Source organism: Oncorhynchus mykiss, chromosome 11 (genome assembly GCF_013265735.2).
Source record: "Oncorhynchus mykiss isolate Arlee chromosome 11, USDA_OmykA_1.1, whole genome shotgun sequence".
NCBI lineage: Eukaryota > Metazoa > Chordata > Actinopteri > Salmoniformes > Salmonidae > Oncorhynchus > Oncorhynchus mykiss.
The window spans coordinates 21,524,845-21,549,844 of record NC_048575.1 but is presented as its reverse complement, the minus strand read 5'-3'; the positions used below and the strand labels follow the sequence as shown (position 1 = coordinate 21,549,844).

General features: G+C 43.3%; 1 protein-coding gene across 2 annotated transcripts in view; it reads right to left on the bottom strand.

Moving 5' to 3' along the window:
- The window catches only part of LOC110536585 (guanine nucleotide exchange factor VAV3), a 127,449-nt gene that overhangs the window by 1,028 nt on the left and 101,421 nt on the right, over window positions 1–25,000 (bottom strand). The window contains exons 20-28 of one of the 2 annotated variants that reach the window (XM_036935164.1): window positions 24,391–24,521; window positions 21,736–21,801; window positions 20,731–20,765; window positions 18,270–18,386; window positions 11,423–11,510; window positions 10,661–10,790; window positions 5,684–5,764; window positions 3,867–4,018; window positions 1–3,011 (exon numbers count right to left, since the gene is read on the bottom strand). The exon at window positions 1–3,011 is cut by the window's left edge and continues 1,028 nt beyond it. In XM_036935164.1, the coding sequence (XP_036791059.1) occupies window positions 2,967–3,011; window positions 3,867–4,018; window positions 5,684–5,764; window positions 10,661–10,790; window positions 11,423–11,510; window positions 18,270–18,386; window positions 20,731–20,765; window positions 21,736–21,801; window positions 24,391–24,521 (845 nt within the window). In that variant the 3' untranslated portion in view covers window positions 1–2,966. The remainder of the gene's footprint in view (window positions 3,012–3,866; window positions 4,019–5,683; window positions 5,765–10,660; window positions 10,791–11,422; window positions 11,511–18,269; window positions 18,387–20,730; window positions 20,766–21,735; window positions 21,802–24,390; window positions 24,522–25,000) is intronic. The other variant, XM_036935166.1, reaches the window with a different exon arrangement.

Below are 25,000 nucleotides of genomic sequence, written 5' to 3'. Positions count from 1 at the left end.
CTGTTATGTTTATGGTGGGGCTATCATTTTAAAGGCAACTCCTAAATTATCTCATAATGAATTCAAACAACCCCCAGAGACCATAAGTAAAGCATGGTTGAAGGTGGAGGAGAGACATGCAGAGAAAGAGGTGAGGGGAAAGATGTGCTTATGCTGCTGCCATCTGGTGGTAGCTAACATGCACTGCAGTTAGAAAACAGAGTTGGGGTGGATGGGGACACTTCACAATGCAACCTGTACACACACTATCACATTCCATCAAAACAATTCAAAAATAAAAAATACATCTCTTATACACATTTCATCATATCAAGACATTATCCAGATGGCTTGCACATTAAAACAAATGAAACCAATAGTTCAGCTGGAATTTGAGCTGCCTTCACTTCAAAAAAGCATAATGCCATTGTGCTGGGAAACAGTTCAAATAAGCACAGGAGAGTCACAGGAGAGTCACAGGAGAGTCACAGGAGAGTCACAGGAGAGTCACAGGAGAGTCACAGGAGAGTCACAGGAGAGGACAGTCTTTCACTACACTTATTCCTTACTACAGTTCAAACACTACTTTCCCTTGCGACATACAGTATTGTAAAACACTACATTTCCCAGCATTCTGAGGACCAGATTCACATCATAATCCATTTTGTGCCTCAATGACCAGCATCAACACACAAAAGAACCACAGGAAGACAGCAGGGTTGTATTCATTAGTGCACACCGTAGCAAAACAATTGAAAACGAATATGAGCGTTGATTATTGTTCAGGTAGTCCATTTCTGTTTAAGTCTGCTTGCTCCAATTTGGTGCCTAGTGAATACGACCCAGAAGACAGGGACATTGCTGAGGCATTGAATACCTCCCCTTTATAGTAATAACCCTGATGATTGCATATGTTTTGTTGCACAATATAATCGTTATAATAATATATACATCACGTATGTACTGTATGATCATTCAATATTATACTATGGAGTATGTATGGGTGATGAATGGGTGAACTGAAGATGGTTATGGCTGTGCGGTGTGTGTGTTTGTGCCCGCGTGTGTCTTTGTCCTGCAGCTCTCCTCCCAGACGCCACCACCTGAACTATCACCTCACAGAACAGTAATTAACACACTGTGGCATAGCATAAACCTGTCAATCAAAGTCAGAGGGTTCAGACTATGGCAAACAGATCCTGGTGCAATTGCATTGGGACTAAAAAGCCGTATGAGTGAAAACACTGATCACTGGTGTGAGCTGTGATTTGGCGAGCATCACCTCCCATTTCCTTCTGTACTGACTATTACACTGCATTGTCTGTGGTGACTTTTACATTATTATACGGCCTGATCCGCCTGCCTGAGTGTGTTTCTGAGTGAAGTCATTATTCCCTCAAATGTTGCTAAATCCCTCACATTAGAGGATTATGAAGGAAGGAAGGCACTGCCTGGAACGTCTACTGGAAACCCCCTTCCGGGGAGAGGGGAGGGGAGAGTGGAGAGAGAAAAGGAGAAGAAGAAATGGGAGGAAAGGGGGGGTTAAAAGAAGAGAAAGAGAAAGGGAGAAAGAGAGAGAGACAAAGAGAGAGAGACAAAGAGAGAGGGAGAAAGAGAGAGAGACAAAGAGAGAGGGAGAAAGAGAGAGAGACAAAGAGAGAGGGAGAAAGAGAGAGGGAGAAAGAGAAAGGGAGAAAGAGAGAGGAAGAAAGAAAGATACAGAAGACAGAGGGCTGGAGGCCCCATCAGTAGGGGTAACAGGAGACCGTGTTTACAGGCCAATCAGAGCATCACATCACTAGCTTGTTCCCTGACAAACCAGCCAGGTCCCTATCAGATCAACCCACAGCGACAGCCCCTAACCCAGCCTGCTGTACAGCTGGAGAGATGAGAACATGAGGGGCGGGGTGGCGATGATATCCCCCAACATCCCTCTCTCTCATCTTTTGTGTGTGTGGCAGGTTGGTATTTACTGGGATGACTCATGTACTAGAGGCAGCTCTGCAGGGTGGTCGCTAGCTGCCACAGCCAAAAAGTAATAAAATCTCTAATCCCTAATATTAACCCTAACCTTAATCCCACTGCTAACCTTGTGCCTAACCCTAAATAAAAATAAAAAAGCGATATAAACAATTTTGACTTTGTGGCTGGACCAGCTAACGAAACCCGCTCAGCTCTGCCTCCAGGACCAGATTCATCCCAATAAAAGTTAACCTGTGCGTGTGTCGTGTTCAATGACAGAGATTGTAATCTGTGAGGATGGGTGTGGGAGGCGTTTCATGACAGCATTAGGGTTAAGTAGCTTGCTCATGGTCACATTGACAGATTTTTATCCTTGTCGGCTTGGGGACTCGAACTAGCGACCTTTCAGTGGTTAAACCACAAGGCTACTTGCCACCCTGTGTGTGTGTGTCTCTTCTCTCTCCCTCTCTTTTCTCTTTCACTTTTCCAAATCCTTAGACAGTCTTAGCTATATTCTGGGTGGTGTGGACGGATGGATAAATGGATGGATGGATAGATGGATGGGCAGCATTTAAATATTTCAGCGACAACTTGTGGTAGCAGTATTGACAGAGGGAGCGAGGAAGAGAGGGAGGGATGGAAGGAGAGAGCTGGGATCTGGCAAAGGTCCTTCCCCTGCTGACAACAAAGCTGTTGAAGTGGTGGAGCAGAGCAGAGAGAACCTGTCACTAGTCTGTTGCAGAGAGAACCAGTCATTAGTCTGTTGCAGAGAGAACCAGTCATTAGTCTGTTGCAGAGAGAACCAGTCATTAGTCAGTTGCAGAGAGAACCAGTCATTAGTCAGTTGCAGAGAGAACCAGTAACTAGTTCATCGAGAAACCCCTCTTTTCCCAAAGGTCTCTGGGACGTCACTGACTTAACAGCCAATAGGAGGGCTGGAATCCCAGATAAGGAAGTCCCATCTCAGCAATCTGTCAGATCAACCATAAAGGGTCCAGTACTAAACCAAACAGTATTTTTCTTTCTCACTCCTCTCCTTCTTCCACATAGGTAGATGGAAACCAGCCCACCTGCGATAAAAAGAAGAAAAATGATTGTTAAAAATATAGCGGCACTGTGTGTGTGGGTGTTTGTGGCCTGTTGTTACCAGCCATTAAGACGACACCTGAGTGGCTTATGATGGTGGTACTTTTCAATAGGCATCTGGCAGAGTGATTAGCCTATTAGCCAGTTAACCAGTTAGCTTTTTATCCAGTTAAAAAGCTAACCAGTAAGCTGAAACGAGTTAGCATGTTAGCTTATTGTCTGTGAAGGCTACAGCTGTGCAGGGATAATAGCATCCAGCAGCAGTCCTTCACCAGCCTACTTCCTCGTATTATATGACTCACTAGAGAGAGAGAAGCTCTATTCCCACAACCACAATGGCATTTAGAGTATTGCGATACTAGCTAGCACCGATCCATCTATTCCACTCTGAAGACGGGCAGCAGTGCAGTGCTCTGCTCCAGAACACTGTTTAGTGATCACTAGAGCAGAGTCAACAGACAGACAGACACCAGGGCTCAATAACAGGGACAGATCTCAGTTCTACACAGCAGCTCGAACAAACACACTCACACACATTATCTGAGACCCACTGGGCAACGTGTAGTTTTCATTTCAACTTACGTGAATTCAACGTGAAATCAATAAATACATTTTACCATATCATTAAAAGTTGGGTAATAAAATACTAAATGCCCTTTTTGAAAATCAAATACATTTTCCACATTGATTCAACGTCATCACGCAGATTTTTTGGGGTTGAAATGACGTGGAAACAATGTTGATTCAAAAAAAATTCCCCAGTGGGAACACCTCCCCACAGGGATAACAGATAGGTGATTGGATGGAGAGATTGATTGGCGTCTGGAGGGACCACTCACCCTGCCGCTGACCTCTCCCCTCCACCAGCCATTGGCTCCTGACTTGGTGTAGATCTTGACTACATCTCCCTCCTGTAGAGACAGCTCTCTGGTGTCCCTGGAGCTGAAGTCATAGCGGGCAATCGCCACACCCATCACCTTAGGGGTGAACACTGTGGAGAGAGAGAAGAGAGGGGGAGAAAAAGAGAGAAGGGGAAGAGAGAGAGAGAGCGAGAGAGGGGGGGGAGAAAGAGAGAGGGATAGATAGAGAGAGAGAGACAGTGAGAGAGAGGAGAGAGAGAGAGAGGGAGAGAGAGAGAGAGAGAGAGAGAGAGAGAGAGAGAGAGAGAGAGAGAGGGAGAGAAAGAGAGAGAGAGAGAGAGAGAGAGAGAGAGAGAGAGAGAGAGAGAGAGAGAGAGAGAGAGAGAGAGAGAAAAAAGCAAATAAAGGAGTGAAGAGAGAAAGAGAAAAGAAAACGAGAGGGATGATTAATCATACACTTCAAAGTAAGAAGTCAGCTTCTACATAAGACCAACTCATATTTCTCTCTCACACTGAGATGGATGTTATCCTCTCTTTCACCCCAGACAGACACCGTCTGGAGGGAGATGTGGAGGCGTGCATAATCGCATCACTCTCTTCTCTCTCCCCCCTTTTCCCCCTGTTCTAGTCCAGCCCCATTTAAATAAATGATATGTGCAAAGCCAGGTCCAAAGGAAGTGTTTTGATTGTGGGCTTGATTGTGTCAACAGCGTAATCCACACTCAAACGGGTGGCTGGGTTAATTACAAACCAGAGCGTTTGAAGGGAGGAACACTCAAAGGTTCCTCCAATCTGTCTCTACTTGGATGCTACGTTATCTTTAACAGACCATAGACTGCATACACACAATTATGTCCTCATACATGTTCTATGTGTATTGTACAGTACAGTGCTGTGATTAGACCATAGCTTTGTTTTATTATGATGCTTCAACACATCCCATCTGAAATACAGCCAGGAGAGAAAGAGAGGGGGGGGGGGGGGGGGGCGAGAGAGAGAGAGAGAGAGAGAGAGAGAGAGAGAGAGAGACAGAGAGAGAGAGAGAGAGAGAGAGAGAGAGAGAGAGAAAGGCAGGCTGGCTGGCTGACTGTGTGGGCATGTGTGTGTGTGTGTGTGTGTGTGTGTGTGTGTGTGTGTGTGTGTGTGTGTGTGTGTGTGTGTGTGTGTGTGTGTGTGTCTGCTGTTGCTGATGTGAAATACCTTGGCTTGTGAAGACAAGGTGTAGACCGGTCTGTCTGTCTGTCTGTCTGTCTGTCTGTCTGTCTATGAGCTGCAGTCATGCACACAGTAAGATAACAATGGGGAAAGACAGATATGGAACTGGAGCTGGTTAGCTCTGGCAGGTTTGGACTGTAATACTACTCCTGCTGTGGAAAGATGCTTCACTGGCCTGACAGCTTAAATAGGGCATTTTGATTGGTCTGCAGAGGTGTCATTCAGGGTCACTGGGGTGTGATATGATGACCCAGTCAGGGTCAATCTACTTGGGCCATATCTTGGTGGTAACACAAATACAAACAAACGCTATGTATACACATGCACACAGACACACACCTACACACACACACACACACACCTACACACACACACACACACACACACACACACACACACACACACACACACACACACACACACACACACACACACACACACACACACACACACACACACACACACACACACACACACACAGAGAGATGGAGGGAGCTGAGATGTGAGATGTGGCCCACTGCGCATGCTAAACAGTCAGGGCCCAAAATGAAAGGAGAAGAAATAAAAAGTGGTACCTGTACCTGACCAGAAAGGAGCGGAGGAGGGAGGAACAAAGCTGTAGCCGGCAGGAGTTACATAAGTCAGCCCACAGAGCAATGGGGCTATGGCAGGGGAGGGGCAGGGGAGAGGGGGGGGTAAAGCAGGGTAGAGGAGTGGAGGGGAAGAGGGGAGGAAAGGGGAGAAAGCAGGGTAGAGGAGTGTATGGGAAGAGGGGAGGAAAGGGGAGAAAGCAGGGTAGAGGAGTGGAGGGGAAGAGGGGAGGAAAGGGGAGAAAGCAGAGTAGAGGAGTGGAGGGGAAGAGGGGAGGAAATGGGAGAAAGCAGGGTAGAGGAGTGGAGGGGAAGAGGGGAGGAAATGGGAGAACGCAGGGTAGAGGAGTAGAGGGGAAGAGGGGAGGAAAGGGGAGAAAGCATGGTAGAGGAGTGGAGGGGAAGACGGGAGGAAAGGGGAGAAAGCAGGGTAGAGGAGTAGAGGGGAAGAGGGGAGGAAAGTGGAGAAAGCAGGGTAGAGGAGTGGAGGGGAAGAGGGGAGGGTAGAATAAAGGAGAGAGAAGCGAAGGGAAAGCATGTTTAATCCCAACTCAAAGTTTACAGGCAAAATAAGTAGCTGGCAGCAGAACAGTGCAGTTTGATAGGACATGAAAATATCCTCTGACCAGAAACCCAAACAACTACAGCATCTTCACTGAGCTAAATGATGGTCCCCCCGTAGAATGCTGTGCTGGACTACTTTCCATTTCTATTCAAAAACCCATCCAGGGACAGAACTGAAGTTCAAATCAGTTATTCGAAAATGTCCATTCCTTTTAAGAATGTGTTGATTTCCGATAAATGGACACGTTGATTTATTTAACATACAGTACATTTTTCAAACGCTGCCCATTCATATTTTATGAGATATTGAATTGACATTAATAGCATTGAAATGAAATTTACCCAACTGTGTTTCTTTGTGTCCAGACTGTGTGTGTGTGCGCGTGTTTACCCCTCTCAAGCACCCTTCCACCCCATGCACCTGCTATCCGCTCTGGCAGTTCTGGCCCTCATCCTGCTACCATATGAATCCCCGTCTGACCAGCAGGCCCAGAGCAATGCAACAGAGCTGATGTCAACCATGCAATATGTTTACCCTGCTCACAGTCACAGGCCTAACGACTGCTGCTATGCAGCCTCACACAGAGACATTTTATTCATGAGCCACCGCTGCCTATCCAGACTAACAACCCACTGTCTGCTGTGTTGGGTCATAATCATATGAATACGAACTTCACACACACACACACACACACACACACACACACACGAGTGTGCGGGCACGCAAGCAACATACCCACCACCAACCAGACTCCCTGGTCAACTCTCGCAAGCATATCCTCTAAAAATTGATATTAGAAAGACGCTCATTGAAAGCCAAGCCTGGTTTCTATCACAGCGAGGGAGATCAGAGGAGAAATCTGATGAGCATTTTAATATCTGTAGGTTATATCTCTCTCTCCTCTGCAGGAAATATGTTTCCTTGTTTCCTTCCGCATACTGTGTCCTCTGAGGAGCCAGCTTCCTCTAGACACATACTGTATCATGCAGGTAATAACCTACATATTACCCATGTGTGATGGACCACCAGCGATGCTAAGGTCCCCAAGAGAGTTGATTAAGGTTGTCACCCAGTAACTTTCTCCAAATTCCCTGGTTTGCCAAACTTCCTGCCTATTCCATCCTGCTTATTCCATATTCCATCCTGCTTATTCCATCCTGCTTATTCCATCCTGCTTATTCCATCCTGCCTATTCCATCCTGCTTATTCCATCCTGCTTATTCCATCCTGCTTATTCCATCCTGCCTATTCCATCCTGCCTATTCCATCATGCTTATTCCATATTCCATCCTGCTTATTCCATCCTGCTTATTCCATCCTGCTTATTCCATCCTGCCTATTCCATCCTGCTTATTCCACCCTGCCTATTCCATCCTGCTTATTCCATCCTGCTTATTCCATCCTGCTTATTCCATCCTGCCTATTCCATCCTGCTTATTCCATCCTGCTTATTCCATCCTGCTTATTCCATCCTGCTTATTCCATCCTGCTCATTCCATTTTCCAACTGGGAAGTCTGATGCTGCTAGGGTTGATGATGGTATAAATCGACAGGGACCAGGAGGGTTTTGAGATATGTAGACATACACAGCAGAGTCATGTCCAAAACAGAACATAAACTGCATTGGCATTTCAGCCATGCTGGTAGAAATGAACAACTGAACAAAAGAGTGATTTACAAGTAAAGAATGGAGCTGAATTCTATGAGTCGGGGCCTTAGAGAGGATGAGAGAGAAGGATAGATGAGAGAGGGGGAGAGAGGAGGAGAGAGGAGGCGAGAGAAGGAGAGAGGATGAGAGAGAAGGAGAGAGAAGGATAGATGAGAGAGGAGGAGAGAGGAGGAGAGAGAAGGAGAGAGGATGAGAGAGAAGGAGAGGATGAGAGACAGGGAGAGCGAAGGAGAGATAACAAAAAGAGAGAGAGAAAACAAACAGGTTGGAATTCAATTCTCTCAGTGAGGGAAGTGTTGTTCTCCATCCTTCCTCTCTGTATGTGTGTTTGTTTTTAGGCCGAGAGACATTCAAGAGCCATTTGAGTGACAAGCGAAATGAAAAGTGAGACATGCAGCATCCAGCTTCTGACTCCCTATGATCCTCTTCCTTTCTGTTCTGTCTTGTTTCCCCAGCACTTGCAACACGACCTTCAGCGAATCCTGGGAGTTTTTCTTGCGCTTTTCACACGGTGACATATGGTGCTACAATGAAATCTAATCTCAGCACTGATTGCGATGCGTCATAAACTCTCCATCAACCCCAGAGAGAGGCTCCAGTGCTGCGGGTGTGCTGCCGGCGTCGGGTACTGCATTTAACCCCTTCCTCACCAATGGGGTCCAACAAGCCACTTCTCTGTCTCTGCTGTCTTCTTATCCACGCTGTAACAGCAGTACGGGACTATCCAGTATTCATGATATACAGTAACACAGTGCTACTAACACCGTTTTAACTGACAGGGACCACCACTATATTCTGACTCTGATTGAGAATCACTTCTATTAAAACTAGAACTAGAAACAGATTCAGAACCATCCAGTCCACAAACCAGTCCACAAAACCAGTCCACACACCAGTCCACAAACTAGTCCACAAAACCAGTCCACACACCAGTCCACAAAATCAGTCCACAAACCAGTCCACAAAATCAGTCCACAAACCAGTCCACAAACTAGTCCACAAAACCAGTCCACACACCAGTCCACAAACTAGTCCACAAAACCAGTCCCACACCAGTCCACAAACTAGTCCACAAAACCAGTCCACACACCAGTCCACAAACCAGTCCACAAACCAGTTCACAAACCAGTTCACACACCAGTCCACAAAATCGATCCACAAACCAGTCCACAAACCAGTTCCCAAACCAGACCACACACAAGTCCACAAACCAGTCCACAAATCAGTTCACAAACCAGTCCACAAACCAGTTCACAAATCAGTCCACAAACCAGTCCACACATCAGTTCACAAACCAGTCCACCCACCAGTCCACAAACCAGTTCACAAACCAGTCCACAAACCAGTTCACAACCACTTCACACATGAGTTCACACACCAGTCCACAAATCAGTTCACACACCAGTCCACAAACCAGTCCACAAATCAGTCCACAAACCAGTCCACACACCAGTTCACAAACCAGTCCACACACTAGTCCACACACCAGTCCACAAATCAGTCAAAAAACCAGTCCACAAACCAGTCCACAAACCACAGAAAGTGTCAGATACTATACACTATTTGATTATAGTACACATTTTTGAGCCAATGTCTTGCTAATTTCACTATACAACTATTCCAAAACAAACTGTTCAAAATGTCATTTGTTTCGTCATACAACATATTCTAAGCAACAAAAACGACCAGCTAATGACTAATTAAATCTGCCAATGAGAGATTGAATGAGAGATTGAAATTGGAGCAATCATAATCATCCTGTGAACCACCTGTCCTCTCTCCAGGTGTGTTGCTGTGCTCACATTGAAATGTCACCCAGCACACACTCTTTACCCAAGACTTATCAGCCAGCTATCGCAGCCATAGCAACACCATTCTAAGCCAGGTTTCTGTGGTACTGTTCATAACAAACTCTCCTGTTTTTTCTACTAAACCTGCTTCTAGAACTGCCACTAGACCTGCATCCCTTCACTAGACAGTAAAAAGCCTGTTTCTAGAACTGCCACTAGACCTCCATCCCTTCTCTAGACAGTAAAAAGCCTGTTTCTAGAACTGCCACTAGACCTGCATCCCTTCTCTAGACAGTAGAAAGCCTGTTTCTAGAACTGCCACTAGACCTCCATCCCTTCTCTAGACAGTAAAAAACCTGTTTCTAGAACTGCCAGTAGACCATCCCTTCTCTAGACAGTAAAAAGCCTGTTTCTAGAACTGCCACTAGACCTGCATCCCGTCTCTAGACAGTAAAAAGCCTGTTTCTAGAACTGCCACTAGACCATCCCGTCTCTAGACAGTAAAAAGAAAGAGCAGTATACAGTATAATTTGTATTTTCACTGTCTCAGCAAAGAGCTTATCCAAAACAAAACCATGCATGAATGTACCTAGCCAACTATCTCTCCTGGGAGGTTAGTATTCAGCATCACGGTAGGCAGTCATCCCATGATAGGAACCGAAATTCAATGATGAAGTGTTTGATTGTTATTTACAGGTCCTGACTACAGACCTAAAGGAGGCAGTGCCTTAATGTGAACACTGAAAAAAGGGTTCCAAAAGGGTTCTGCGGCTGTCCCCATAGGAGAACCATTTCAGGTTCCAGATAGAATCCTTTTTTAGGTCTTTGGGAACCCAAAATTGTTCTACTTGGAACCAAAAGGGGTTCTTCAAAGGTTCTCCTATAGGGAGAGCCAAATAACCCTTTTTGGTTCTAGATTCGTGTTGTGTTGTTTTTATACTCACTGTTTCCTCCGGGTCTGTTGGTGTGGAGCATAGCAGCATTCTCCTGCTCTCTGTAGGGGAACTGCAGTGTGGTGTCCAGGCTTCTGAAGCCTTCCCTCAATGAATGGTGTTTGTAGTACTCAATTAGTTCCTGTAACACACACACACACACACACACCCACACACACACACACACACACACACACACACACACACACACACACACACACACACACACACACACACACAGGCACACGCACATTCACACACAGGCACACACACACATTCTCACAGTTAGCCAAATAGCCTCACACAACAATACCATTGGCATGAAAATGATTTATGAAAAAATAGTAGTGTGCTCTATATAATTCTAAATCTGTTTTAAAATGTCCTCTGTCCAATACCAATTAAATGAAATCAACAAAATGATTAACTTAATATGAAGATTAAAAGTTTGGGTGAAATAAAACTAGCATACACGTACAGAGTAGGACTAACAGTAAAATCTCATTTCTAACCGCAGCTGAAGGAAACACAATCCTGGGTGAATAGAAGGGAGAGAACACATCCAATCCACCCTGGACCGATCCCTGTCTATAACTCTCTACAAGGCCTACGGGCAGTAAAGTAAACCACACCAGTAATCTACCTCTAATCAGAGCTATTTTCACACAGCAAGGGGCTAAAAATAAATTCATGTTTTGACATTTAATTAAAGAAACGCTGAGTGATTTATTTATGTGCGAAATGCAGAGGTGTTGCTGTGAAAGGGAAACTCACTAATATACTCCTGAACTTCTTGTTCTCTGCGATGTGGAAGCAGGCATCTCTGGTCAGGATCTTGATGTGCTTCACGTCATTGCTGTACCTGTGGGCCATGAATAAGGGATGAGTGTAATGTTCTGGTGATCATTGAGATCGATCCCCCAGTAGACCCATGCGGAGCGACCGCTGCCATGGTAATGCATGGGCCCAAAGGTTTCTGCAGCCTGGTCTCATAGACTACACGTTACATAGTAACTGTAAACCAGGGACACGCTAATTAGTATGAAATGTTACGAATGGTATGTTAACATAAAACAGAAGATTAATCAAGGCAAAAACAAAAGGAGAGTGAATGGTAGGGTTGGATGGGTGGGCATATAACGCAAACGTCTAGCAACCCAAAAGTTGCATGTTTGAATCGCTGCATGGACAACTTTAGCATGTCAGCTAATTAGTAACTTTTCAACTACTTGCTACTTTTTGAATTACTTTGCTACTATTTAGCATGTTAGCTAACCTTTCCCCTAATCCTAATCCTAACCTTAACCCTTTCAGCTGACCCTTCCCCTAAACCTAACCTTAACCCTTTAACCTAATTCCTAACCTTAACCCCTAACCTTTGGGTTCGGCTTTCTAAACTTTAAAGATTGTTAATCATCAGTTATACTGGAGACATGAGGGGTGCCAAAGTCTGGGTCTACACCAGAAGTGAATGGTTATCTGTAGGAGGAAGGTATATGGTGGATGTAATTAAGCTTGGAATGTATTGAGTAAAGGAAGTATAATCACATGTTGGCAGGCACTGATAAGGATGGAGAGCTGTGGATTAGTGAGAAAGGGGGTCAAGGTCAGGTCAGGTCAGGTCACCTTAAGGGAGAAGAAACAGTTTGTGTCCCGTATCACTTACAGTTGAAGTCGGAAGTTTACATACACCTTAGCCAAATACATTGAAACTCAGTTTTTCACAGTTCCTGACACTTAATCCTAGTAAAAAGTCCCTGTCTTAGGTCAGTTAGATCACCACTTTATTTTAAGAGTGTGAAATGTCAGAATAATAGTAGAGAGAATGATGTAGTTCAGGTTTTATTTCTTTCATCACATTCCCAGTGGGTCAGAAGTTTACATACACTCAATTAGTATTTGGTAGCATTGCCTTTAAATTGTTTAACTTGGGTCAAACGTTTTGGGTAGCCTTCCACAAGCTTCCCACAATAAGTTGGGGGAATTTTGGCCCATTCCTCTTGACAGAGCTGGTGTAACTGAGTCAGGTTGTAGTCCTACTTGCTCGCACACACTGTTTCAGTTCTGCCCGCAAATCTTCTATAGGATTGAGGTCAGGGCTTTGTGATGGCCACTCCAATACCTTGACTTTGTTGTCCTTAAGCCATTTTGCCACAACTTTGGAAGTATGCTTGGGGTCATTGTCCATTTGGAAGACCCATTTGCCACTAAGCTTAAACTTCCTGACTGATGTCTTGAGATGTTGCTTCAATATATCCACAGAATTTTCCTCCCTCATGAAGCCATCTATTATGTGATGTGCACCAGTCCCTCCTGCAGGAAAGCACATCCACAACATGATGCTGCCACCCCCATGCTTCACGGTTGGGATGGTGTTCTTTGGCTTGCAATCCTCCCCCTTTATCCTCCAAGCATAACGATGGTCATTATGGCCAAACAGTTCTATTTTTGTTTCATCAGACCTGAAGACATTTCTCCAAAAAGTAGTGGCTTCTTCCTTGCTGATCGGCCTTTCAGGTTATGTCGATATAGGACTCATTTTACTGTGGATATAGATTTTGTACCTGTTTCCTCCAACATCTTCACAAGGTCCTTTGCTGTTGTTCTGGGATTGATTTGCACTTTTCCACCAAAGTACATTCATCTCTAGGAGACAGAACGTGTCTCCTTCCTGAGCGGTATGACGACTGCGTGGTCCCATGGTGTTTATACTTGCGTACTATTGTTTGTACAGATGAATTCGGTACCTTCAGGTGTTTGGAAATTGCCCCCAAGGATGAACCAGACTTGTGGAGGTCCACAATATTTTTTCTGAGGTCTTGGCTGATTTCTTTTGATTTTCCCATGATGTCAAGCAAAGAGGCACTGAGTTTGAAGGTAGGCCTTGAAATACATCCACAGGTACACCTCCAATTGACTCAAATTATGTCAATTAGCTTATCAGAAGTTTCTAAAGCCATGACATAAATCTCCCGAATTTTCCAAGCTGTTTAAAGCCACAGTCAACTTAGTGTATGTAAACTTCTGACCCACTGGAATTGTGATACAGTGAATTATAAGTGAAATAATCTGTCTGTAAACAATTGTTGGAAAAATTACTTTTTTTTGTCATGCACAAAGTAGATGTCCTAACCGACTTGACAAAACTATAGTTTGTTATTAACAAGAAATTTGTGGAGTGGTTGAAAAACAAGTTTTAATGACTCCAACCTAAGTGTATGTAAACTTCCGACTTCAATTGTAACTTCCTGCCTAGTATTAAATATGTAATGTTTAGAGAGAAGGAGGAGACCAAAATTGGGGTATATATTACCACTGGTGGAAATATGTATATGTCTTATGCAGCTGTATGACCCAATGGGAGAACAAACTTGGTTTAAGCTTTACTTATCGTCCGTGAGTTTTAATAGGTTCATTAAGGAACCTGAAACCATAACCCCATAACCTAGCTAACGTTAGCCAGATAGCTAAAGCTAGCGTTAGCCCCCTACCCAATGTGAGCCACAACAAATTAGAATTTGTTCGTAACATATCATATGAAATGGATGATGGATACCCACAAATGAATACATTCCATACGAAATGCCCTGAGACCAGGTTGGGTTTCTGACACAAGAGTGATGGAGAGGGGTGTGTGTGTGTGTGTATGTGTGTAGACGTCGATTGACAGGGGCACCATTCCTCATTACCAGTTGGTATTCACGGGACCAGGGGAGGGGGCTGATGGAAGGGCAGTCGCCCCCATTTAGAGGGTATCAGCAGGGCAGAGTGGGGCAGGGAGGAGGGGAGGGTATAGAGACACAGAGCCAATAGAGTCAGCCCCCTTTTGTCTGTCTCTCTCAAAGAAAGCCCTGTCCTCTCTTGATCTCTATTAGTCTCCATTATTATCCTCTTATCTCCCTCTTAGAGCCGTAATCCCCCAATAATATGGCCTAATCCATATTCTACGCACCAAAACAAACCCCAGTGACGGGCCTATTGTACACTGAAATGCCAGAGCTTAATTTAGACTGACTGGACCCTCTTGGCTGGAGTCGCTGTAGCTTGTGGAAGGAAGGCGGCAGGGCCTCAACACCACAGCAGTGTGATGCAGAGCCAAGTATAGGGCATTGTCTGTTTCAAACACTTTCTTAATGAAGTTTCCACGCAGATGCAGAGTTTTCTTCTTTCTCTTTTCCTCTCGTTTTCTTTGTGATGGATTAAATAACCTTGAGCAGGCTGTCTAACAGTCTCTCTGGGTTTCTTCACCAGTGCTGCAGTGGCATGCTTCACACGCGAGCAATTAAGACTTCAGCTCTGGTGAAACTGGAAGGCATTGAAAAGCTCTGCCTTCGTAAGAGAGGAAAAAGGAGGAGATGAATTAAGTGGAGTTGAAGGGAATGTTTCAAGCAGCCTCTCAGAGCAGCGCTCTCTCTCTCTCTATCTCTCTCTCTCTCTCTCTCTCTCTCTCTCTCGCTCAGCTCTACCGGCTCCCTTCAGGGAAGAAGTGTCGCAACCCAACTTGGGGCAGAAACGGCGGCAGGTAGCCTACGGTGGCAGGTAGCCTAGCGGTTAGAGCGTTGGGCCTGTAACTGAAAGAACACTAGTTTGAATGCCCGAGCTGATGAAAAATCTGCTGATGTGCCCTTGGGCAAGGCACTTAAACCTAGAACTATGTACTAGGTACTATGGCTGACCTTGTAAAACAACACTGCACCTATCTGGAGTATGTGACAATAAAACATCTAGTTTTTTTACCCTGCGTATCATTGGCAGGTTTCAACCTGTCTGAACATACAGGACCGTAATCTGTCTATCTACAGCATACAAACAGCCTGGGGGGACTGAAATGATACAGTGATCACATGCAAAAGTGTTATTTTCCCATCTACCTCACATGAGGTTTACATGTGCTTGCAGCAATGCTAAACAGCACGTAAAACAAATACCACTCTACTGTAGCACTCACTTATCAGAATCGTAACTCCTGCACGCCTCACCTCATTGTTGTAATTATTTTGTACATTTCTTTTTAATGCACAATACAATGTATGTATTGTCCAATGCCGTCCTTCAGCCCATGCACTTATCCAGAGCAGCGCAACATACAGTACAGTCTGTGCAGAAAGTCAATGGTAGGACTGAACTAGCATCTCACTAGCACTGACAGAACTAATAATTAACGCAAGCTTTAAGAGGACTATTTGCAGGGTGTGACTGTGCTGTACTATACTGTGTGTGCTGTGCTGTGCTGTGTTGTGCTGTGAATGCTGTACTGTGCTGTACTGTGCTGTATTGTGCTGTACTGTATTGTATTTTGCTTTACTGTGCTGTACTGTACTGTACTGTACTGTGCCATGCTGTACTGTATTGTATTTTGCTGTACTGTGCTGTACTGTACTGTGCCATAATGTACTGTATTGTATTTTGCTGTACTGTGCTGTACTGTATTGTATTTTGCTGTACTGTGTTGTACTGTGCTGTACTGTATTGTATTTTGCTGTACTGTGCTGTACCGTATTGTATTTTGCTGTACTGTGCTGTACTGTATTGTATTTTTCTGTACTGTGCTGTACTGTATTGTATTTTTCTGTACTGTGCCATGCTGTACTGTATTCTATTTTGCTGTACTGTGCTGTACTGTACTGTACTGTGCCATGCTGTACTGTACTGTGCCATGCTGTACTGTATTCTATTTTGCTGTACTGTGCTGTACTGTGCTGTACTGTATTGTATTTTGCTGTACTGTGCTGTACTGTGCTGTACTGTATTGTATTTTGCTGTACTGTGCTGTACTGTGCTGTACCGTATTGTATTTTGCTGTACTGTGCTGTACTGTATTGTATTTTGCTGTACTGTGCTGTACTGTGTCATGTTGTACTGTACTGTGCCATGCTGTACTGTGCTGTGCCATGCTGTACTGTATTGTATTTTGCTGTACTGTGCTGTACTGTATTGTATTTTGCTGTACTGTGTTGTACTGTGCTGTACTGTATTGTATTTTGCTGTACTGTGCTGTACCGTATTGTATTTTGCTGTACTGTGTTGTACTGTGCTGTACTGTATTGTATTTTGCTGTACTGTGCTGTACCGTATTGTATTTTGCTGTACTGTGCTGTACTGTATTGTATTTTCCTTTACTGTGCTGTACCGTATTGTATTTTGCTGTACTGTACTGTACTGTACTGTGCCATGCTGTACTGTATTGTATTTTGCTGTACTGTGCTGTACTGTACTGTGCCATGCTGTACTGTGCTGTGCCATGCTGTACTGTATTGTATTTTGCTGTACTGTGTTGTACTGTATTGTATTTTGCTGTACTGTGCTGTACTGTATTGTATTTTGCTGTACTGTGCTGTACTGTATTGTATTTTGCTGTACTGTGTTGTACTGTGCTGTACTGTATTGTATTTTGCTGTACTGTGCTGTACCGTATTGTATTTTGCTGTACTGTGCTGTACTGTATTGTATTTTTCTGTACTGTGCCATGCTGTACTGTATTCTATTTTGCTGTACTGTGCTGTACTGTACTGTACTGTGCCATGCTGTACTGTGCTGTGCCATGCTGTACTGTATTGTATTTTGCTGTACTGTGCTGTACTGTATTGTATTTTGCTGTACTGTGCTGTACTGTGCTGTACTGTATTGTATTTTGCTGTACTGTGCTGTACTGTGCTGTACTGTATTGTATTTTGCTGTACTGTGCTGTACTGTGCTGTACCGTATTGTATTTTGCTGTACTGTGCTGTACTGTATTGTATTTTGCTGTACTGTGCTGTACTGTGTCATGTTGTACTGTACTGTGCCATGTTGTACTGTACTGTACTGTGCCATGCTGTACTGTGCTGTGCCATGCTGTACTGTATTGTATTTTGCTGTACTGTGCTGTACTGTAGTGTATTTTGCTGTACTGTGCTGTACTGTGCTGTACTGTGCCATGCTGTACTGTATTGTACTGTGCTGTACTGTGCTGTACTGTACTGTACTGTGCCATGCTGTACTGTGCTGTGCCATGCTGTACTGTATTGTATTTTGCTGTACTGTGCTGTACTGTGCTGTACTGTGCTGTACTGTGCCATGTTGTACTGTACTGTGCCATGCTGTACTGTATTGTATTTTGCTGTACTGTGCTGTACTGTACTGTACTGTGCCATGCTGTACTGTGCTGTGCCATGTTGTACTGTGCTGTGCCATGTTGTACTGTGCTGTACCATGCTGTACTGTGCTGTACCATGTTGTACTGTGCTGTACTGTACTGTGCCATGCTGTACTGTGCTGTGCCATGTTGTACTGTGCTGTGCCATGTTGTACTGTGCTGTACCATGCTGTACTGTGCCATGCTGTACTGTGATTTACCATGCTGTACTGTGCCATGCTGTACTGTGATGTACCATGCTATACTGTGCCATGCTGCACTGTGCTGTACCATGCTATACTGTGCCATGCTGTACTGTGCTGTGCCATGCTGTGCTGTGATGTACTGTGCTGTACCATGCTGTACTGTGCTGTACCATGCTGTACTGTGCTGTACCATGCTATACTGTGCCATGCTGTACTGTGCTGTGCCATACTGTGCTGTGATGTACCATGCTGCACTGTGCTGTACCATGCTGTACTGTGCTGTACCATGTTGCTCACTTACTTGATGCTGATGGCGTACTCTGTGAACTCGCGGCTCCGGTGGCGGACCAGGTAGGTGCTGTTCCCTCTGTTGATCAGCTCTGCCTCAGCCTGAAGTCTCTCCATGGGCCCAGCAAACCTACAGTCCAGGAGGCACTGACAGTTACAGAACTACATATTCATACACAGGTAGCACGTACAGTATGATAAATGTAAGTGCCTCTGAGGAGATAAAGCAGCATTGAATTGAATAGGGGGGGTTAGATATACTGAGAAACACAGAGGACACATCTAGTGACAGAACAACTACCAAACAGTCTAACCTACACTCACAAATAAGGATTTTACTCAACTATAGCCTACAATTAATGGTGTGGTAACTTGATAATTAATGGTATGGTAACTTGATAATTAATGATATGGTAACTTGATAATTAATGGTATGGTAACTTGATAATCAATGGTATGGTAACTTGATAATGGTATGGTAACTTGATAATCAATGGTATGGTAACTTGATAATTAATGGTATGGTAACTTGATAATTAATGGTATGGTAACTTGATAGTTAATGGTATGGTAACTTGATAATCAATGGTATGGTAACTTGATAATGGTATGGTAACTTGATAATCAATGGTATGGTAACTTGATAATTAATGGTATGGTAACTTGATAACTAATGGTATGGTAACTTGATAATTAATGGTATGGTAACTTGATAACTAATGGCATGGTAACTTGATAATTCATGGTATGGTAACTTGATAATTAATGGTATGGTAACTTGATAATTAATGGTGTGGTAACTTGATAATGGTATGGTAACTTGATAACTAATGGCATGGTAACTTGATAATTAATGGTATGGTAACTTGATAACTAATGGCATGGTAACTTGATAATTAATGGTATGGTAACTTGATAATTAATGGTGTGGTAACTTGATAATTAATGGTATGGTAACTTGATAATTAATGGTATGGTAACTTGATAATTAATGGTGTGGTAACTTGATAATTCATGGTATGGTAACTTGATAATTAATGGTATGGTAACTTGATAATTAATGGTGTGGTAACTTGATAATTAATGGTGTGGTAACTTGATAATTAATGGTATGGTAACTTGATAATTAATGGTATGGTAACTTGATAATTAATGGTGTGGTAACTTGATAATTAATGGTATGGTAACTTGATAATTAATGGTATGGTAACTTGATAATTAATGGTGTGGTAACTTGATAATTAATGGTATGGTAACTTGATAATTAATGGTATGGTAACTTGATAATTAATGGTGTGGTAACTTGATAATTAATGATATGGTAACTTGATAATTAATGGTATGGTAACTTGATAATCAATGGTATGGTAACTTGATAATGGTATGGTAACTTGATAATCAATGGTATGGTAACTTGATAATTAATGGTATGGTAACTTGATAATCAATGGTATGGTAACTTGATAATCAATGGTATGGTAACTTGATAATTAATGGTATGGTAACTTGATAACTAAAGGCATGGTAACTTGATAATTCATGGTATGGTAACTTGATAATTAATGGTATGGTAACTTGATAATTAATGGTGTGGTAACTTGATAATGGTATGGTAACTTGATAACTAATGGCATGGTAACTTGATAATTAATGGTATGGTAACTTGATAACTAATGGCATGGTAACTTGATAATTAATGGTATGGTAACTTGATAATGGTATGGTAACTTGATAATTAATGGTATGGTAACTTGATAACTAATGGTATGGTAACTTGATAATTAATGGTATGGTAACTTGATAATTAATGGTGTGGTAACTTGATAATTAATGGTATGGTAACTTGATAATTAATGGTATGGTAACTTAATAATTAATGGTGTGGTAACTTGATAATTCATGGTATGGTAACTTGATAATTAATGGTATGGTAACTTGATAATTAATGGTGTGGTAACTTGATAATTAATGGTGTGGTAACTTGATAATTAATGGTATGGTAACTTCATAATTAATGGTATGGTAACTTGATAATTAATGGTGTGGTAACTTGATAATTAATGGTATGGTAACTTGATAATTAATGGTATGGTAACTTGATAATTAATGGTGTGGTAACTTGATAATTAATGGTATGGTAACTTGATAATTAATGGTATGGTAACTTGATAATTAATGGTGTGGTAACTTGATAATTAATGGTATGGTAACTTGATAATTAATGGTATGGTAACTTGATAATTAATGGTGTGGTAACTTGATAATTAATGGTATGGTAACTTGATAATTAATGGTGTGGTAACTTGATAATTAATGGTATGGTAACTTGATAATGGTGTGGTAACTTGATAATTAATGGTATGGTAACTTGATAATGGTGTGGTAACTTGATAATTAATGGTGTGGTAACTTGAGTTCATTATCATGCATTTTTGTATTCAAGTTTGGTGAGGTCCAGGCGAACATGAACATACCAAGGTTGTGTGGAGTAGTCGACAGGTTTGGGGACCTGGGGGTAAAGACGAGCGACAGAGAGAGAGTGAAAGATAGAGAGAGAGAGAGAGAAAGAGAGAGAGAGAAAGAGAGAAAGAGAGAAAGAGACAGAGAGAGAGAGAAAGAGAGAAAGAGAGAAAGAGAGAGAGAGAGAGAGAGAGAGAGAGAGAGAGAGAGAGAGAAAGAGAGAGAGAGAGAGAGAGAGAAAGAGAGAGAGAGAGAGAGAGAGAGAGCAACATGTGAACCGTTGTTCTTTCATTCCCATGAATCCCACCCAACCTCAAGTTCACTTTTATCCATCTAAGTCAGTTTCCCATATTGGCAAACTAAGTCAACTGTAGTCTATTTGTTGCCGGTAGTCCGGGGCTACCCTAGATACGTTTAAACGTCATGTTTTTTTTTTGTTTTTTTTTCGTAAACAGGTGGTTCTTATGACCCCAATGAAGTAGGATAATGTACTTGTTATCTTTATGATGGTGTAAGCATTCAGCGAGCCCTGTAGGTCATCTAATCTGTGTCGTTGTAAAAGTCCATCGATGCAGCTGCTGAGCATGTGAATGTCATACTGTCAGACTAACAGCAGACACATTACAGCAATGTGGATTCACAAGGAACATGACGTCCAGTGACACAATCAAGTCATAAAGGTATCATTAAAAATACACTAAATGTACTTCTACCAGCAAATGTTTCAAATGCATTTAGTAATAGATAGCCTAGGACAGCATAGATAAGAGCCTAGGACAGCATTTCCCAAACTCGCTCCTGTTTGCCTTACAACACAGGTTGTAAGTTCTTTGCACTAGTACTACATAGTCAACTCATCATCAAGATTAGAAGTGTGAAAATACACAGTGAAGTATCAATCATCTCAGTGTCAGTTTCACCACCTGAAAGAATATGTTCATCTGCCTGCTTACTCACCCGCGCGTCTACTCTACTGCTACAACAACACTTCTAACATGGGTGCTTAGTGCTTAGCTTACACATGGACACGGCTTCACGGCATCACTTGGAAAGAAGCCGACCTCTCTCGTCGCCAGAATTTTGCCCTGAAACCACAGCAGAGAGAGAGAGAGAGAGAGAGAGGGAGACAGAGGGAGGGAGGGGGGAGGGAGACAGAGAGAGAGAGATAGAGAGACAGTGAGAAAGAGACAGAGACAGAGAGACAGAGAAAGAGAGGGAGAGAGAGAGACCGAGAAAGAGAGCGAGAGAGAAAGAGAGAGAAAGAGAGAGAGAGAGAGAGAGAGAGAGCGAGAGAGAGAGAAAGAGAGAGAGAGAAAGAGAGAGAGAGAGAGAGAGAGAGAGAGAGAGAGAGAGAGAGAGAGAGCAACCAAGTTAATTATTGTTTAAATAATCGCTCGAGGAGGGAGTTGAGTTAAGGAACAGCTGAGACTGAGGACTTGTTCTCTCCCAATGGTAATGACTCGAAAGGAGTCTAGTAGCATGTAATACAATGCAGACTCATTGGCTGATTTAACGTGTGTGTGTGTGTGTGTGTGTGTGTGTGTGCACACCATGAAAACCCAAGTATGCTGCTCTGCATTAGGACTATGTTTCCTTGCCTAATCTCTGTAAGGCTCTTTCACACACATGGATATACACATCTGAGCCTCTTCCTCCTGCACTTGGGCCCATCTGATTTGGTTAGGCCTGTGCTCCTGAAGCGCCCCTGATACAGTTAGCCTAATCACATTTTATCAGTGCTCTTGGAAAGCTCTGCTATTGGTTATGGGGTTATGGGACTCTGATGAGTTTTGTGATAATCATCAAGCCTTAACCCTGTTAGAGTAAACAGACGCAAGCCAAGGGGGGAAATGAAATTACAGTGATCGATTATATTAGTCTGGCACCAGCACAGGAATTATGGTCTGCTGGTTACCACGGTGATGAATACTGAGCATTCAATAATTCGGTCCGCTGTCACAGAGATTAAGTAACCTAAAGGTGATGATGTAATGATGTATTTTTTTTGCAGAATATCAAATTAAATGAAATATATTAAATGATAAATATAAAACTTTCATTCAACAGCTAATGGGTAGGTGATTGTACACTGCTTGGCAGCACACCTCCCCCGAAATACCATGCTAGAGATAAATCTGTAGGAATATAAAAAAGGACGCTCACCACACACACACACACAAATACACACATATGAATACACACACACGCGCGCGCGCACACACACACACACCTCCCAGCCTATGCCAGCTATAGTGAGGCTGTGCCAGCAAAGTGACAGTGCTGAAAAGCCTGGGCTATCACACCTAGTGTCTCTGACTCCACTGGGTCTGACTGAGCCAGTCCAGTGAGAGACAGGAAGGAAGTGGGAGAGGTAAAAATGGACAGTGTGAGAAAAAGGGGAGGGCTGGGAAGGGAGAGGGAGAGAGGGAGAGAGGGAGAGAGAGAGAGAAAGAGAGAGAGAGAGAGAGAGAGAGAGAGAGAGAGAGAGAGAGAGAGACAGAGAGAGAGAGAGAGAGAGAAGAGAGCTTTTATATCTAGGCCCACGTGGATTCAGGCGGAGCCAGAGCAGACAGCAGAAATAGCAAATAGCCTTCCTCCCTGCTGCTGCTGTTGTAACGCCATTCAACCATCCATTCAGCCAGCCAGCCATCCAGCTAGCCAGCCAGCCTGCTAGCCCAAAACACACAAACAATGAGCTGGAAGGTGTCTGAATGGGCGTGTGCCTCTGTGTGGTTTGGAAAGGCACACACACACACATTGGCAGGGTAAGCTGTACACAAAGACGGTGATGCCCACACCCTCATCTGGCGTGCTCCTGAAGGCCTGTTATTGTTCTCCCAGATTAAAGTCACATTATGGAAGAATGTGTGCGTTTGTGGGTGTGTGCATGCATACGTGTGCGTACGTGTGTTATAAGACTTCCCCCACACGACAACATGGTGAAATGTTCAGTGTTGTCTGGGTGTAGTTTCAGTGTGTACCCTCCATGTTTACGACAGCTCTTCAGTGTTGCTGTAAAAATGCCATGCTGAAACCTACAGTTTCAACAATTGACAAAGCAGTGGATTAGCCACCCCCTGTGCAGTTACCCTTAGCAGTGTGTGACAGACAGACAATGCAGCTAGAAATGCACTGGAGTCACACTGGAGTCACACAGGAGTCACACTGGAGTCACACAGGAGTCACACTGGAGTCACACAGCGCAGAGGCACAGTCAGATTAGAATAAGCTGCCAAACAAAACAGACCAGTCTAAGAAAATCAATTAGAGCCATGTTGATTACTAAATATTGTGAGAATTAAACAGAAATGTTCAACAGAAAGAAGACTTAGAAAATGACACTTGTTTTCCTTCGACATTGCTCATTTAGTTATTGTCCCAGTCTAATAGGTGTGTCTTTCAATAGGTGTACCTGTACAGTGCTGATACACAACAACGTTATGTCACTGGTCAGGGCAGGGCTTAATGTTTCAGTTTACACAATGGTGCACATGATTCACTGATTGAACAAACCAATTTATTTAGTTTCATCTGAAATAGTTTGTTAAAGCATGGTTTGATCAAGAGGGAGGTAACATGTCATGGTGGAGAGAAGTGACACTTCACCTGCCACACACCGAGACACACACACACGCACATAAACACACACACACACACACCGATGTCTCTCTCACCTGCCACCAGGAGCTGTGTAGATCGGCACAGACCAGCTCGATGATGTCACCTTGCTGGATGTTGAGGGGCGGGCCACATATGGGACTTGGCACGCCAAAATAGTTCCTGGTCACCAACATCTTAGGTAACCCTGAGAGAGAAAACACAACCACAATATCAGTCATATTCATCTATATGGGTGCGTGTGTAGATCTGAAAGCAAAACAATGCACCATTGCCACCCTCCCACTTGTCACCATACCAACCATCCATATACGACCAAGCAATCTAAAGCTATGAAACAATAGCTTTATCCTTGGTCTTGGTAACATCGCATGTGCTATTGTCCAATTTTCCAGTCATCAAACATTTTTGTTATCCAAAGGTAAAACAAAAGCCAGGTAGAATCCAACCGAGTAGACTAGAAGGAATATAACTATATTCTTGGCCATATCTGTTCAATTGTGTTTGTATCTAAGGATATTCAGTTCAAACAAGAACAGTGTGGTGATAAAGAAAGCTCAGACTCTTATAAAGAGAGTAGAAACAGAACAGCACGATGGGGGAGAATAGATTAAGGATGGTCGACAAGAGAGGGATGCAGATGTATTTTAAAGTACCTGTGTTCCT